This window comes from Echeneis naucrates, chromosome 18 (genome assembly GCF_900963305.1).
Source record: "Echeneis naucrates chromosome 18, fEcheNa1.1, whole genome shotgun sequence".
NCBI lineage: Eukaryota > Metazoa > Chordata > Actinopteri > Carangiformes > Echeneidae > Echeneis > Echeneis naucrates.
Genome location: NC_042528.1, coordinates 786,150 through 803,226, shown reverse-complemented (window position 1 = coordinate 803,226; position 17,077 = coordinate 786,150). Strand labels below are relative to the sequence as shown.

The 17,077-nt window shown below is 47.7% G+C and overlaps 2 protein-coding genes and 1 pseudogene across 2 annotated transcripts in view; 1 reads left to right on the top strand and 2 right to left on the bottom strand.

The window, feature by feature from the left end:
• The window catches only part of LOC115058578 (myelin-oligodendrocyte glycoprotein-like), a 279,510-nt gene that overhangs the window by 194,589 nt on the left and 67,844 nt on the right, over positions 1 to 17,077 (bottom strand). The window lies entirely within an intron of this gene.
• On the top strand, positions 187 to 9,129 carry rnf150b (ring finger protein 150b). Its single transcript, XM_029525941.1, has 6 exons — positions 187 to 983; positions 3,272 to 3,522; positions 4,019 to 4,173; positions 4,635 to 4,731; positions 5,082 to 5,352; positions 5,621 to 9,129. The coding sequence occupies exons 1-6, from the start codon at positions 527 to 529 to the stop codon at positions 5,737 to 5,739; spliced, it is 1,350 nt and encodes a 449-aa protein (XP_029381801.1). The 5' UTR covers positions 187 to 526; the 3' UTR covers positions 5,740 to 9,129.
• On the bottom strand, positions 10,029 to 13,368 carry LOC115058567 (protein phosphatase methylesterase 1-like; annotated as a pseudogene).

Sequence of the window (17,077 nt, the reverse complement as noted above, 5' to 3'; positions counted from 1 at the left end):
ATTAATGGCATTTAAACAATGTTCATTCAAATTCCTTTGTCCTTTCACTCTTACAACAACACATGAGTAACTGTGGTCTTATAAAACGTTGACATTTGCTCTGCATATTCATTTCTTTACGAAAATTGTTCAATAAAGAATTTATGATTCTGAACTTTATTCTGAAAAGCTGCAGTTCCGTGCAGTTCCGCCATTGACTCGGTCCGGTCAAAACAAAGCGGCTCGGCTAACCGACGAAATTCACCGTTTTTACCAGAAAGCCGCAGAAAATTCACGGCCCGCCGTTTTCTCTCCACCCGGGCTCGTCCTCCTCCCGCCGGGTTTTCTGTCGTCGTTCTCGGTGACGGACGGACTCGGAGGCGGCTAACGGGCGGCGGAGCGGCTGAAACCGGAGAAAAGGTTGGCGGTTCGGCAGAAGGGAGGCCCGGCGGCGGGCTGATTCCGGCAGCATGTCGGAGTAGGCGGCTCCGGCTCCGACGCTATCGGCCGACGGACGGACGGGTCGCTCTCACCGGGGAGGATCGCCATGGCCCCGGGCTCGCTGGTGGCGGCCTGCCGCAGCTTGGCTCTCTCGACGTGGCTGCTCTCCTTCTGCTTCGTCCACCTGCTGTGCCTGGACTTCACCGTGGCCGAGCGGGAGGAGTGGTACACGGCCTTCGTCAACATCACCTACGTGGACCCGGCCACCTCGGAGCTCCGCACCGAGAAGACCGAGTGCGGTCGCTACGGGGAGCACTCCTCCAAGCGGGACGCCAAGGGGGTGGTGGTCCTGCCGGCGGCCCCGCACGACCGCCAGGCCTGCGACCCCAACACCCGGTTCGCGGTGCCCGCGCAGGCCGGGGCCTGGATAGCGCTGATAGCCCGGGGCAACTGCACCTACCGGGATAAGATCCGCCACGCCGCCCTCCACAACGCCTCGGCCGTGGTCATCTTCAACGTGGGCTCCGCTAATGCTAACGACACCATCACCATGCCCCATCCAGGTAGGAGGACAACAAACAGGAACAGAAATAAAACTAATCCATCCAACTGCTCAGTCTCATCAAATGGTGGGACAGGAGATTTCATTCTCATTCAGACATGTCATTATTTTATTTTTATTAGCTCCTTCATAAAGTACATCTTCTTCCCTTCTCACTCATTAATGACAGTTTGAGTTAAACTCATCAACAGTCTGCTCAGTGATCCAGAAAACAAAAGTACAAGTTCACTGATAAAAAGCAAAATTGTTTCATATTGGTAATAAATCTTTTAAAACCAATGGTTTTATTGATTATTTTGTCACAGTAAATAATTAAAATAAAGTGCAGAACTGCTAAAAGCTGAGGGAGAGACTTCTGCGTTAAATAGACTAAACAGAATTAATAATAGATCCACCTCCCTGTTTGTGTCCATCGATCTCTCTAGCAAATAATCCACAGACTAATCAATAATAAAAATAATTGTTGGCTGATGAACGGACTGAACTGGATCCCAGTCTGTCCAGAAGCCAGCAGACAAACTGCTGACTGAAGGTCTGTGGACTCTGCTGGACCTGGTTTCTGCTGCGCCGCTGTCGTAACAGCATCACATTTGCATCAGGGGGTGGTTGTTGTTGTTGTTGTTGTTGGTCTCTGTCAGATTGACTTTAGAGATGTGGATTGGAGTCCTAGACCTGCTGCATCCACACGAGCGGAGAAAACAGGAACTTCATGTCAGCAGCGATGATGAATTGTTGAGTTATGTAACAGTCTCACACAGACCTTGACTGCAGCAGTAGATTCAGTAGCAGATGTTTCCCCGACAGCTGGAAACCGGTTTAGACTTCCCAGGAGGACCCTGGACTCCGAGTCTGGAAGTCAGTAACGTCAGGGAACGCAAACAGACGTGTGTTTGCTTCAAATCAGCTTTCTCATGATAGCTTTTGGGGTCAGTCTTTTTTTTTTTGACAGGAGTGGGACTCCTACAGCGGTGGACCTGGTGAACTCTGTGGGAATCTGTCATTGGAAACTCGTGTGCATTAAGTAATGTTACTCAGAAATAGCATCACTGTCGGGTCCAGGAGTCCGCTTCACATCCAGCTCTGTGTCCTGGGTTTGACTGATTAAAATTACTTTACTGTCTCAGGTCCACGTTACTAATTTGCAGAAAATGAATCAGCTGCGTGATTATTGATTTATCATTTCAAAGGCTGGACAACATGAGGATTTAACACTCATTGCAACAGGTTTCCAGCTCACAGAGACCAGATCCTGAACCTGGACTTAGTTTTGGTGTTCTCACAGATGTTCTGGTACAGACAGTGACGGACACTTTGATCCCAGGAGACTATTTTTAGACAGAATAATCAATGCTGTCCGTTTGTTCATTTGGTCGTGTGTTGTGTGGCAGTTCAGGCAGTTCAGCGCTGGCCTCAGGGGAATCCATCCAACCTGTGTCCTGACAAACCAAACACGCACACATGCAGGCAAATGAACGTGCAAACGCACAACTATGAACAAATAAACAGCTCCTGTCCTGCTGAGATCACACCTGAGGACGCGTCAGCTGAAAACCAACAGCTCCATCAGTTTGTGTAGTTAATTTCCACACGGTGGAGAAGGCATCTTCCTGTGTGTGTGTTCCCAGCTGGTCAGGCTCAGTGACCGATGGAGGCGTGAACCTCGCAGGTCACAGCTTCAGTTTGACCCCTGATATTAAAGTTGTGTAACAGCGGCTGAATTTTTCTCAGAGAAGATTCTCCGACCTTCAGGGTTAAACAACAAGTGAGTGTACGGAGTCAGGCTGCAGTCACAAGGGAAACCTCGACTTTTTGGATTACCAAGTTTGAATCAAAACACCCTGAAAGTAGCACACAGACACACAAGTTTCACACTTTCTCCTCAGACACTCGGGGCTGTGGTGTTTGTGTTCATCTTCTCAGAGGCTGTGTGTGTTTGTGCTGCATATTTTTCAGCCTCCGTGAAGCAGCAGCTGGAGGTCAGCCTTGAGCTTTGGGACAGGGGCGTTCTTCTGGTGCTTCTTATTTAGGGTTTCTTCTGGTTTCCTAACACATGACTCACTTAGTTTCTTTTGACGTCAGTTCATCTGTAGATTTTTTTTTTTTTTTAAATTCTATTTGTCATTTGAATTATTATTATTATTATTTTTATTTTTTTTTGGGCCCTAAAAGAAAATCTCATTGTTACAAAATTTCTTGATGGCAGCCTGTTTGTTGTAGAAAGAAACCTTTTCATTGTCGTCAGACGAACAAGCTGCCTGATGAGTAAACAGTTTGCGTCCCACTCTACAGGGACAGGAGAAGTGATCGCCATCATGATCCCAGAGCCAAAGGGCCGCGAGGTGGCGGCGTTGCTGGAGCGCAACCTGACGGTCACCATGACGATCACCATCGGGACGAGGAACCTGCAGAAGTACGTGAGCAGGACGTCGGTGGTGTTCGTATCCATCTCCTTCATCGTGCTGATGATCATCTCCCTCGCCTGGCTCGTCTTTTACTACATCCAGAGGTTCAGATACGCCAACGCTCGGGACCGCAACCAGGTAGGGCGCATCTTCAGCCCGCCAGTAAAAAGTGAAGTTATGGATCTCCTGTTTGTTTTGTACATCAGATAAACAGGAATTATATCACAAGGGCAGAATGTTCAAAATAAGATGAAATCCACAACAACTAACATCATACCAAAGTTTTGAAAAGGTTCATCCCACAAAACGAAAATCAATGAAAATTAAATATACATTATATCGACTCAGCTACCCTGAAATCAAAATGAATGAAGGAATCTGAGCGTTGGGGAAACATTCCCTGTGTCTGCTCTGTCCGATCAAATCATAAAGGCACAAAAGTGGGAAGAAGAAAACAACAGTTTTGACAGACTTGATAAATCGGCTCTTCTGTAATGACATTTCTCATCAGATTCATTAAATCAAGAGGAAGCTAACGACTCCTGGAGGAGGCTTAGCTGGTTATCTTCTTCTGTTGAGATAACATCACATTTATCTGAAGTGACAGCTCTTCTCATCTCATTTCCGTTCCCAGCGCCGTCTCGGCGACGCAGCGAAGAAGGCCATCAGTAAGCTGCAGGTTCGCACCATCAAGAAGGGCGACCAGGAGACGGAGGCCGACTTTGACAACTGTGCCGTCTGCATCGAAGGCTACAAGGCCAACGACGTGGTCCGCATCCTGCCCTGCAGGTAAGCACGCAGGCCGCCGTTTCTTCCCGTCCATTATCAAGCACAAAATGGTTGGGAGCAAAATCCAAACTGCTGCCAAAGTGGATCACAACAAACCATAAATGAAGTGTTGTGCTGCTGCGGAGGCGCCTCAGTTGGGTTTGTTTTTCCTCCTTTTTTTTTTCTCACGCTTTGTTTGTATGTTTTATGTCTCTGTGTCTTGTAAAAGTTTTGGAGACTCTTGTAAAAAATGCTTTACTGTTGCTGTGGTTTAAAAATACGACCACAGAAACTATTTTCATTGTGAGTTGAACTTGAGACAGAGTGGAAGGTTTCTAGTCTTGGGTTGATGGAGGATATTAAACTAGTTTATGAGGAGGAATTGAGCGTGTTTGTCCAGATTGTTGTGTAACGGCAGCAAAGTGTCTCTGAGTGCAGACAAGCAGCAGGATAACCCATTTCTGTGTTTTTCTTCTCGGCAGACATGTGTTCCACAAGAGCTGTGTGGACCCGTGGCTTCTGGACCACCGCACATGTCCCATGTGCAAGATGAACATCCTGAAAGCCCTGGGCATCGCTGTGAGTGTGAAAGGAATCATGGGAAATTGTTTGGAAAATAATTAGCCGGGGGGGAGTCAAACTTTTTTTCAATACTTGTGCTCTCCATCTTTAAAATGCTGCAGATAGGAACATGGTTTATTAAAATCTTGAGGAGAAAATGTGTGTCCAGGAAAGGTTTCTGTGAACAGTGGGGGGGTCGGTGTGCAGCCTGAAATAACTCTGATGTTCAGCTCCAGCCCAGTTTCCGTCCCTGACCTGGTTTTGCCCGTCCCCGTCCCGGATGAGAGCAGCAGGCTTCTTGTTTACACGCTGACAGTGATGAACAGTGGCTCTCAAACAGGTTACCATCGTCTCCATCTCTATTCCAGCTCAATGCAGATTGTCTGGACGACCTGCCTCTGGACTATGACCTGGCCCTGGGCGGCGTAGGTGGGGTCGGTGTGGGTGGTGTGGGCGGAGTCGGGGCGCTGGCCCTGGAGGCCGTGGTGTCCGGGGCCTCCAGCGACGGCACACTGAGCGAGGGCGGCTCCTCCGTGGTGCTGGACCCCGGCAATCGACGAGTCGGACTCCCCCAGGACTACCAGGACCCCGACACCCTGAGAGACAGCCCTGTGACGGCCACCACAGACACACACACGGGTAACACACAGTGTTATACTGACACCCAGTGGTGTTTCTGGGACACAGCAACTTTTATTGTGGCGTTTCTGTCAAAGGGACCAAAGTCAACCAAAGCTGATTGACCTTTGACCTCTGAGTTGGCAGTTCAGTTCCTGTTGCCTCCTTTGTGGGGATCCCCAACAGGAGCAGCCAGATTAATTTCCTTTATTTGATTCATGTTTTTAGGGTTTAGTTTCCTGGAGTCGTGCTGTAAAGTCCAACCCAAATCTACCTTCTCCTCTTCCAGGTGAGCTCCAGCCAATAGCAAGCAGTGCCTCCGTGGCGTCGTTGGTCATTGCGGTGGAAACGGGTCTGTCAGATGAAGAGGGGTCAATGGAGCAACATCAGCTGGGAGACAAATCCTGAGAGGAGCACAACAGACCCAAACAGACTCAGATCAGGTTCAGGTTTTTATCCAGACTTATTTGGACCTGAATGTCCAAAGAGCGACCCGATTGGAATCAGGTCTGAGCCAAACCTGACTGCACTACACTAAATATGATCCACACTAGACCCAGGCCCTGGTTCTGCTTTAGACTGGTTCCAAGTGGAAGACTAAATCCAGAACCAGTACCGGGGTTCAACAGTTTTGTTGTTGTTGTTGTGTTGTTGTTTTTTTTTTTTTTTTTTTTAATCTTTGGTTGAACCTTTGCTAAACCAAACCAACTTGTCTCGACCCTGAATGGACTCGAGTCCATCTGGAAGCGGGGTCAAGATTTGGGGGAGGAGTTTTGACATTGATGAAAATGAAAATCTGGACTGAAAGAAAACAGACTGACCCGGATTGGATTAAATCTTAGTCTTCTCCTGAACTCTTGTTGAGGCCAGATCCAGCACCTAACCTGGACTAACATGGTTTTGTCCGTCTACCTGCCTGTTAGGCTGATACTGTTTGTAGAAATAGTTGACCAGGATCAGTTTCTGAAATTAATCCAGACGAGCTTTTCACAGCGTCAGAAAATCAATTGTGGAACATTTCTCAACTTCTGTTCCCTGACTAGAGGGAATTCAGCTTGAAGAACAAAGACAGGGATGATCAGAGTTGCATTGTTACCTCGGCGCCAACAGGGTGGAACCTGAGAAGAGGAGGAAACAGTAAAAGCTTGACACTCAAATCTGGAGGACCACAATGAATGCCTGAGAACTGTAAACCTCCGAGTGTCGGTCGTCAAAGCAGGCCGGGAATCCAGAAATACTTGGGAATCGCCTCGTCTTGGGTCCTGATGCACAACATCCAAACAAACGACACAGAATCTGTTCTGAAATGTTGTCAGAGTTAATCTCTTTGGTTCATTTGCGCTGCTTCTTGATGTGACATTGTGGTGGCTCAGTTTGGAGAAAGAGACTTTTATTTTGAAAGGACATGCCAGCTGCTGCAGTCGGTGGATTCAGCTTCTTCTCTTTCTGTTTTCAGCAGTATTAGCTTCAGTTTGACTGCAGTATTGAACAGCGACACAGAACACACACAGTATTTAGTTGTCACTCTTCGCTGTGTTGTCTTTATTTCTGCAGTATTCAGCTTGGATGTGTTCTGCGGCTCCAAACAGGGTTCCTGCATCGGTGAGAAAAATGGCAGACACTTTGTGAGGCTGTACATAAACCGACAGTTCACTCCACCTTTCAGCTGCAGCACCAACTGACCAGCTCTTTGTTTATACGTTTAATGTCAGCAGACACCGAAATGGAACTTTACAAACCTGCTCGAATCCAACATGAAGCTAACTTTAGCTCTTTAGCTCGTGCAGTTCTGATGCTGACACAGCGGCAGGAGGTTCCTCCCAGTCGCTCCATCATTGGCCTGATTTTAAATGTGGGGGGGGCGCTGAGCTGAACTCCGGTACAGTGTCAGATGATACCAAGACCTTCCTCTGTGGTCTTCCGCTGTTTCTTTCTCTCCTGACTCGTGTCGGTCAGTAAGCGCTGTCCAAACTTGCTGTGAAAGGCATTCGTCAAAATGCCTCATTGGAAGTCGGACAGTCGTGTTGATTTGTTTTGTGTGTCCCTGTTCATCTATTTGTGCGTCTGCCTGCCCATGTGTTTCCTACCGTGGCCTCATGCTGCCTTTTTAAAAACATGTTGACCTTTAACCCTGACAATCAAGGATTGCATCTTTCTCTGAACTTAGGCAAACCTAAGAAGTGTTGTTGTTTTTGTTTGTGTGTGTGTTTTTTCTCAACACAGTATAACACAGTAGGCGTACATTTCCACAGACGTCACCAAAACAAGCTGTGGCAAAAGTTACTCAAGTTCCAGAGTGGTGGAAGTCTGTCGGAGCTGCAGGCCATCTGTCAGCTCAAAGCCAAACGTGTAAATAGAAAATGTAAATTCCACAAGTTCACTGCGACGTGTGATGTTGCCGGGCTGATGTGGCGCGGTGTCGCCGGGCTGTGAGCGTCCTGAAACGGAGAGAGATAAAGATTGTCGTCTATTTTGCTACCAGAGGAGACGTTTATTTTTGTAATGAAGACACCCAGCAGCAAAGACTGATCCCCCTCCCATCCCTTCGTCGCCCTCGGCAGATTTAAGTGTTGATTATTTGTGTGATTGTACAGACCTTGGTGATACAAAACAAAAGTTTTGTATGTTTTTTTTTTTTTTCCAGAAACATTTGGGATCTGACTGATGTAGCCTGACGGTGGAAAACCAGTTTGCTGCTCATTTGTCTTTTTGATTGCTGAAATCAGTTTTAGACAACACAACGCCACTCCAACGGAAAATTCCACATCTAGTTTTTGATATTAGGGAAGTAAAAGTTCTGCTGGTTTCCTCACAGTTCACGTTCACGTCGCTGAATTAGAGGAGGATCTTTTGTGTTTAAGCTTTATGATGAGAAAACATTGTCAACGTTCACATTCTGTGAATATCATCGGCCCAGAACTGTTATTCTGATTATGTCTCCTCAAAACGAAGCCATCTGAGATTCTGAGCTCAGAACTGGAGGAATGATTGTTTGATAAAGATTATATTATAGGGACGTCCCCCATAACATGTCAGACCCATTAGACCATTAAAGAACACAAAAGTTTCTAAAGTAAGCACAACAGATTAAAGTTCTCACCATTTATAGATCTGGATTTCATATTTAGCAGGTTTGTGATTGATTTTGTACGTCATCCTCGACATGTTGGGACTCTCGTGTCACTGCCAGTAATGACGTCTGATTGGCTCTTCGTCCCTCCCTATTGGCCGCCTGGCTGTGTCCTGATTGGCTGCTCAGCCCCTTTTGTTGATGCACTTTAATCCTGTTTCTCTGGAAGGTTTTTGAGAAGTCTTCCCCTGAAGATGGAGCGTTAGCGTTGTTTTTTGAGAAGATGCTGAACATTTCGTGAGTCAGACTCCGTCTTTCTTTCGTGGGATCTAATTGTCTGTATCTTCTCTTCTGGGATAAATCTTTTCCATGTGATCCGCTGGGGAAAGTCATTTTTCACTTTAATAAATTTGGTTGGTTAGCGTTTAGCCGCAGCTGCAGGAGGAGTGAAAGATCCTTCCAGAGAGGCGGGCGAGTGTCGTTGGGTGATCCGATGCGTTTGTAGCCATGGAAACGGGGTGTGATGTGGTGTGCGCGTTTCTACAATAATATTACTTGTTATCAGAACGTCTGTTTGTGCGATTGTCCCGTGCACGCCAACACAAAGTACGCACCCACATACACACGTGTAAATACAAGGCGGTGTGGTGCCATGTTGTTTCTGTGTTTCAGTTGTTGCACGTGTTCTGATTCAGGACAGAAATTTAAATAAAATTTTATTGCAAGTTTTTGTTTCTATTCCAATTTGGCATTTGTGTGTCGTCTTTGAAAACAAACAAATCTGCAGGATCTTATTTATTTAATCAGTTTGGAGTTTCTTTGGTTGAATTAGTTTGTTTTTAACAACAAAAAGCTACTTAAACTCTTTGGACTTATAGTACATTCATAACATCAAATAAAGTTGGAAGGTGACTATTTTTGCACAAAATAAGTTTTTTTTTTTTTTTGGGGGGGGGGTCTAGTTTCTGAGTTTAGTTTTCCAGAAGAAAAATACAGATATTGAATTAGAAAATATGTTTAATTGAGATTTTAATTTTGTGAGTTAATCTGATTGCCTTTTTCTCCAAACAAAATACTACACACAGAACGAACAGAACAGAAAATGTCACAAAAGATAAATTAAAGATGACAAAAATGTATACTACATCCACAAACATCCACCTAATAAGATTATCTGAAAGGATGCTAATGCTAATACAGATAACAGACAAATAGAGATAAAGTAAATTTGTAATAACAGAACAAACTGGCAGCCCAGAATTCATGTTTTTATCACGTCTTATTTTTTAATGTCAATACGATGAAAACATATTTTATATTCTTTAGGTTACATTCAGTCGTCTGTTTTGTGTCACTTTCACCAGAAAATCAAAAATAAGATTTAAAAAAATACTAACAAGGTTGTTTTTATCTAATGCCATAAAATGTCAGCTCTATTAGCTTACATGCTAGCTAGTTGCTATATCTAGCATTTTACTAATAAGAGAAAATGACAAGTTACTTATTGTTCAGTAAGAAGTCATAATTTTACATTTTATTAGATTTAACGTGACTCAAAATGTCACAGTTTGATAAAAAGAGAAAAATCACAGCAAATGTTTATCTGAGGAGTTATTGGTGCGGATGTTTTGTGATACAATCAAACGTCGTGTTTCTGAGTGTTAACCAAACGAGAAATCAAACACAACAGTCACTCATTTCTCATTTTGGTCGGTTTAAGGTTTTAAGGCTGATGGTGATGAAGGTCTTCAGGGCTCATCTCTGAGTCTTTACTTTTTATTGTTCTGAAACGAAAACCTGAAAAACACAGTTGTAAAATGTGTGTCTGGCAGCATTTTCTGTTTATTCCGATGGAGGAGGAAGACATCTGAGACACAAACCTTCACAAACAAACACAACTTACCAAAACTGGCGCCAATTAATTTTCCGCCAGTCAGTCGAGCAGCAGAGTGATCTGCTCAACAATAAAGGTCATTTATGTTTGTGTGTTGGTGCTGACGTCTCACCTGCAGGCCTCATCCCGTTAAAGAGTTGGAGCTGCTGAGAAAGGAGAGCGTTTGAGTTTCAGACACACACGAGTTGTTGGCAGAGACACGAATGAGGCTGTTTTTACCTCCCGCTTTCTCTTTTGGCTTCAGCAAACTTGTGTCTCAGCAGGAAGGCGGCCACGGCCTCGGCCACCTGCCGACAGCAGAGCCGTGGATTTATGTGATGAGTACGACAAACTGATGGGGGTTTTGTGCGTTAAATGTCGTTTCCTTACTTTGTCTGGTTTGTCTTCTTGCACTGCGTGACCACAGGGGGGCAGCACCTGCATCATGAATTTACCTGGAGACAAACACAGACAGGTGCACACTAAACATCTCACACACAAACACACATTTTTTTGATGCCATTTTGTCAGACACACACTCCTGGGCTGTCACTTCCAGCTCGGTTGTTGACTGACACAACCAGCTGTCTCTGGAGAGGAACTGCCGCCTCAAGGTGTGTGTGTTTGTGTGTCTGTGAGACTGAGTGCGTCCGCTGGGACGACTGTGCGACGGTGAAGATGTCACCTTTAGTAGAAACCCAGCGTGGGAAGAATGTCAGATATTCCCAGTCACCAAGTTTCCCATCTCGTATGCTGTCACCAAGACTACATTTCCCATCAACCCTCCCAACTTCTACCTCTTCCTCCTTTGGCATTCTACCTGCTGATCCAGGTTGCTGAAACCAGAACTCTAGACTCAGCTGATCCTGGTCCTGGTCCTGATCATGATCCTGATCTCGTTCCTGCTCCTGATCCTGATCCTGAACTCGATCATGATCCTGATCCTGAACTCGATCATGATCCTGATCTCGTTCCTGATCCTGATCTCGTTCCTGATCCTGATCCTGAACTCGATCCTGATCCTGATCCTGATTATGATCATGATCCTGATCTCGTTCCTGATCCTGGTCCTGATCCTGAACTCGATCCTGATCCTGGTCCTGATCCTGATCCCCCCTTTTCACCAGACCTGCTGCATGCAGTACTGCATTGGCTGTTTTCCCAACAGCATGGTCTCACCTTGCATCTGTCCGATAGTCAGATCTCTGTCCAGGCGGTCGATTCCTGGAAGATTCCGATATTTACTGAGCTGAACTGTTAAAGGGGATCGTTTACATGATGTGAAACACCGACCTGCCAGCAGCAGGAGTTTGGGCAGGTTACAGGCCAGGAAGAGGTTGGAAGTTCCTCTAAACCAGCCGTCCCAGTACTTCTCTGACTTGGACAGATCGATACGCCACGTGTACACACTCTGACGACAGACACAGAAAATCAGCTTTGTGAAAACACGGGACAAAGCAGGATGAAACCTTTACATGTCGTTACTGAAGGAAAACTAACAAATGGAGTTTTGGCAGTGAGTTCTGGGTGACGGTGATGGATGTTTGTGTGGACGCGCAGACTCGCCTCGGACGCAGCGTTTTCTTTGTCGTTTACGTAGCTCTGATCGTAAAACTCTTCGTTGCGTTCAACGACCACATCGGTCACCGGGCTGGCCTGCTCCAGAGAGTCCGTCTCCTCCACCTCACATCTGATGGACGGTCAGAGACGGACAGACGTTACCGTGGGAAGTTCGATCAGGGCCATTCACCTTGCCAAACCAACCAACCTTTTGATCTGACCGACCATCGAGACGCGGGCCGATTCCAGGTTCCTGATTTGTCCACTCTTGACGCTGAAATGAGAGTGAAGAGAAAAATTAACTTCTCGTTTGAAGGGACGAACTTCTGCAGCTTTCAGTTCTCACCTCCACTCGATGGCGTGGTCCATGGATTTGAAGGACTTGGGTCTTCCCTTCAGGAAGTTCTGGATGCTGTGCAGGGCATCCATCGCACTTCCTGTTGGAGGAACAGGAAATCAAGAAAAGTAAAAAAGGAACACAGAGAAGACGAGAACGTTTGAGGCGGGTTGTCTCTCTTCACCTTCTACAACGTCGATGGCCACCAGACCGACAGTGGTTGGTAGCAGCATGTTGCTGGCTGTATGCACCGCAATGGCTCCACCAACGCCATGGCCAATCAGGACGATGGGGGGCGGAGTCTCACCGTAGCAGGCTCGAATCACATTGGCCACGTCGCTGAGGACAGGAACAGGAAGTCAGAAACAGAAGAGGCGGCAGGAAGAGGTTTGTGTGTGATGGTTTTACCTGGACATGGTCTGAGTGGAGAAGTCCTGAGACTGACGGACCAGCGTCGCACCTTCACAACAAAGATAACGCAACTAAAACAGATGACTGAGAAAACACTCAAACATCATCAGCACATAATATCCCTCCTGCTGGCTCACCGTGACCCCTCAGGTCCATGGCCAGAACCCTGCAGGTCACTCTGCTGGCGATGGCGGTCTGCAACACAGAAACAGCAGGAGTCCAAGAGTCGCTCACTAAGCCAACCAGCCGGCTCGTCCTGCAGATACTCACAGTGAAGACGGCCCAGGACAGGGCCGAGTGTCCCCCCCCGTGCAGCAGGACCAGCAGGGGGCCGTCCGTCCCGGCTTTATAAATCCTGAAGACGTCCCTGCTGTCGGCCAGCCCCACGCTCACGTCCTCCATCTGGTCATAATACTCCCGCCACGACACCGGCGAGTAGTCGAGCTTACAGCTGACGTCAGTGTTCGACATGTAGAGACAGAAACACACAAACTGATCCCTAAAAGCTCTGTGACCGACAGGAGGGACGAGGTTTGTGACTACAGTCTGATCTGTTGATATTCAGAATAATTCGCCTTCACTTTCTCTTTATCAGACCAACTACTGTGAACTGACTTAAAGAGTTGCATGACTGATTGTGAATTAGATCTCCAGGCGGCCTTTCCATGTTGGATCGAGGTGAAGTTCCACAGAAAGTGACGTGTAAAAGGTGGAGAGAGTCAGAGAGCAGAAATCTTCTTGAGCTCCGTTGACTTACTGTTCGGTGTCAAAGTTCTCCTCCCACATGCTGCGTCTCAGCAGGACGGCTGGATGTCTTTGAGGAAAGTAATGGAGCAGCCGTGAAGAGCAGAGAGCTTCCTGTGCCGATATCAGAGGGGCTGCTGTAAGTACAACACACTCACAATAACACAACAAGACATCTGTTGTTGTCAGGTAGCATCACTGCTGCTGCTTCTCATTGGCTGTGGCTGGCAATGTGGGCGGAGCATGCCGAACTTTGGAGAAGTTTCTCACAACGTCCTGATTCCCGTCAGCAACAACACAATGTGATTTTTGTGTATTTTCTGATTGTCGTTATGTGACGTTCACACACAGACAGCTGACACTCAGAAAAACCACAACCTGGGTTTATTTTAAAATGATGTTCCACTCACAGCAGATTACAGATGACAGATTGAATTCATAAGAATTCTCGTGCAGTTTGGCTGTGGATGCTCAGCGTGAGGAGAAAAATCCTGATGTGATGATGGTGATCTCCCCTCCCTCCTCTTTATTTATTTATGAATGCATTTGGACGGAGCAGCTGGAGCTTCAGCCTCGACAGTCAGCAGGATGTCGGAGACTGAAGGTAAGAGCTGAAGTTTTATTATGTTCCAGCTCATATTCATTTACTTCAGTAAAGCAGGAAGTTTTGTGTTTCATGCTGAATGCTTTTGAATCTCTTTTGCAGTGAAACATTAATGTGATGTGGTGATTTTATGTTTCAGCAGCTTTTACACGGAGTCATTCATACTTGATAAAATAAAAGTTAAATATCAACTTAACTGTTAACTGCGTTTATGAAGGAACTGAATTAAATCGTTGTGACAGGAAGAAATCAGTCCATGAAAATCCAGGAAAGAGAATCTGATAAATGATCAGTTCCATTCAGATCACATTTGGTATTTAACAGCAGCTGTGTTATTGAACATATTGAACATTGACTGCAGTTCCTGCTTCTTGTTCCACTCTGGGATCTTCCTCTTTTATTACTTTATGTCTGAATCCTATAAACTTCCTTCTGTTGGATTTCAGCTGGATTTTACTGCAGAGTCGCCACGAACATGCAAACCTCCCAGAATGTCTCTGAACGTGGGACGGACGAGGGCGCCCAATCAGAATGTACCGTTCCAGAGGAGGCGAGTTTTGCGGACGCTCTCGGCAACACAGCTCCCAAATCCAAATGGGGGGCGGAGCCTAACTTCAACCTTAACCTCAATCTGACGTCACCAAGCAATCCCCGCCCGGGCGTGGAGACGAAGCTGCTTGGAGGGAACAGAAAGGGCGATGAGGAGAAGGGAGGCGGGAAACCTGGTGGGAGAGGAGTAGTTACCACGGCGACCAGGAAGTTGACAACCACTGTGACGTCGCCCGGGGAGAGAAATGATGCATCGCAGCAAAAAAGTAAAATTCCAGCTTTGAGTCAGGCGCATACGGCCGAGGTGTCCCTGAACTACCAGCTCAAATCCCCAAACTCCAAACTCACCTCTTCGCTCAGTCCCAAGACACACACGCAAAGCAACACTGCAGCGAGTCCAACTGCAGCTGGTGGTCCCGGAGAGGCAGCGAGCCCCAGACCTCAGTCCGGTCTGAACTTCAAAATGGCAGCAAGGACCACAAACAAAACAACCGTGAGTCGGAAACTGCAGACCAACCGGAGAGAAGACGGCCGAAAAGAAATCAGCTCTGAGACTCAGTCAGCAGCCCACAATCAGGGAGGAGATTCAAGCATCAGTCCGGTCCAGACCCAAAAATCAGACCCAGCAACCAGGACCAAGTCAGGTGAACCCGCTGGTCCGGAATCAGACTCACTCCTGAGTACCAGAACCCCTCCCCTGAGTTCTGTCAGCCCCAAACCGTCTGCACAGAGAAAAACCGCGGCCAGGAACAGTAACCTGTCTGGGCCCAAAGAGGACCCAAGTGGATCCAAGTCCAGTTCCAATTCTAAAACCGCAGCACCGAGCGAGGAAAACGTGGATTCTAAACTTGATAGTAAACCCACACTGATCAGGATCAGTCTGGACTCTCCTGAGGTCAAAGCAGCTTCTGGGACTAAAATAAGTCCTAAAGATGACCCAGATAGTTTTACAGCTGGCTGTGAGCTGAATCTCATCTCTGGACCTGCAGTCCTGTCCAGTCCAAAACCGGGTCAAAACCGGTCAACGTCAAGAACGTCCAAAGACTTGGAACCATCAGCCGGACCGAGCCTGGAGGTCCAAAGGAGTCCTGGTCCAGGCCAAAGTAATTACCTCCTCACAGTTTCACCGTGGATGCTGATTAATGACGTTAACAACACTAAAGTCAGCTCTAATGTTTGTGTTCTGCCTTCAGGTCCTCTGGCCACCTCCAGCCCCAGATGCAGGACCACTGTTGCCTTGACAACAAGCGGCGGCTCATCATCGGAGCCTGCAGCATCTGTTGCTGAGGAAACGAATCCCAGCATCACTTCCTCTGCTGCTGGTCTGACTCGAGATCTCATCTTTGACTTGAAGACACCAGTGAGACCGGATGCTGACATCGAGGAGGATTTGAAACTTCCCGAGGACACGGCTGGAGGACACGTGGGATCCTGGCGGGTGGTGGGGGAGGCGGGCGTGACTGACAACAGAGGGGTGTCGCCTGGAGATGTCAGAAGGAAATCAGGCACCCCGTCGGGCAAACCGGGTCAACTGGGAGATGAAAATGCCACCAGAGCTGGAAGCAGCATCCCGTCGTCGGGGGCGATGGGAGGTGATGCTAAGAAGGAAGAGAAGACGAAGAAGGTGAGACAGAATTCTTCCTCCCCCCGCCATCCTCTTCCTCCTCCAGTCAGCTCCAGGACAGTGAGTGAGACAGCGACCATGACAGACCCCGGTGAGATGCTCCATCCGTGGGGCGGGGAGCGTAAAGAGGTGGGCGTCCAGGTGGAGGTGACGGTGGTGGAACGCTCGGCCTCCACCAGCCCTGGCCTCCTCAGGGACCCGGCCCCGGCCCCCAGCGCTCAGCCGCACTTCCACCACGTCTGCAAGATCGACATCGAGCTGCGCAGCCAGTCGCTGCTTCCCTCCGCTGTGACTGACAGGGCCAGTTCCCTCCCCGCCTGTCTGCGCACGTACAGCTTCCAGCAGAACCCGGGCCTCCTTGGACAGAACCGAGGCCCAGAGGTCAGTGCCAAGAGCATCTGGGAGGACGAGGAGCAGGAGCTGGACAGCAAACTGAGTGAAACCAGAGAGCAGACAGACGAGGACGAGACGGCGAAGCCCCACAATGTGGCGTGGGACGAGCAGGGGATGACGTGGGAGGTGTACGGCGCCTCGGTGGGCCCCGAGTCTCTGGGCACGGCGATCCAGTCCCATCTGGAGTCCAAGATCCGGGAACAGGAGAAACACATCAGGACGCTGAGGAAGTCCATCTGCTCCGACAGCAGCCTGAGAGGAAGGAAGAAGAGACGAGGGCTGCTGGGATGTTGTAAGAAGGCGCCACAGGAGCTCGACTGAAATCAGGAAGTCAGCTTCTACTGAAAACCCAAACACACGAGACTTTTTGAGCACCACAAACGTTTTGATACTTCTGCGTTATGTATTTATTCCTTCCTTTCTTCTTCTGGCTCTGATGGCGGCCGTCGCTCTAAACTCCCTCTGTTCTAAATATTTTATCCCACTTCCTTCCTTTCTCTTACAAAATGCAGCACAAAGCACTCAGAGCCGGAGAACCCGGAGAGACCAAGTCAGGGAAGATGAGATGGATTTCACTGTAA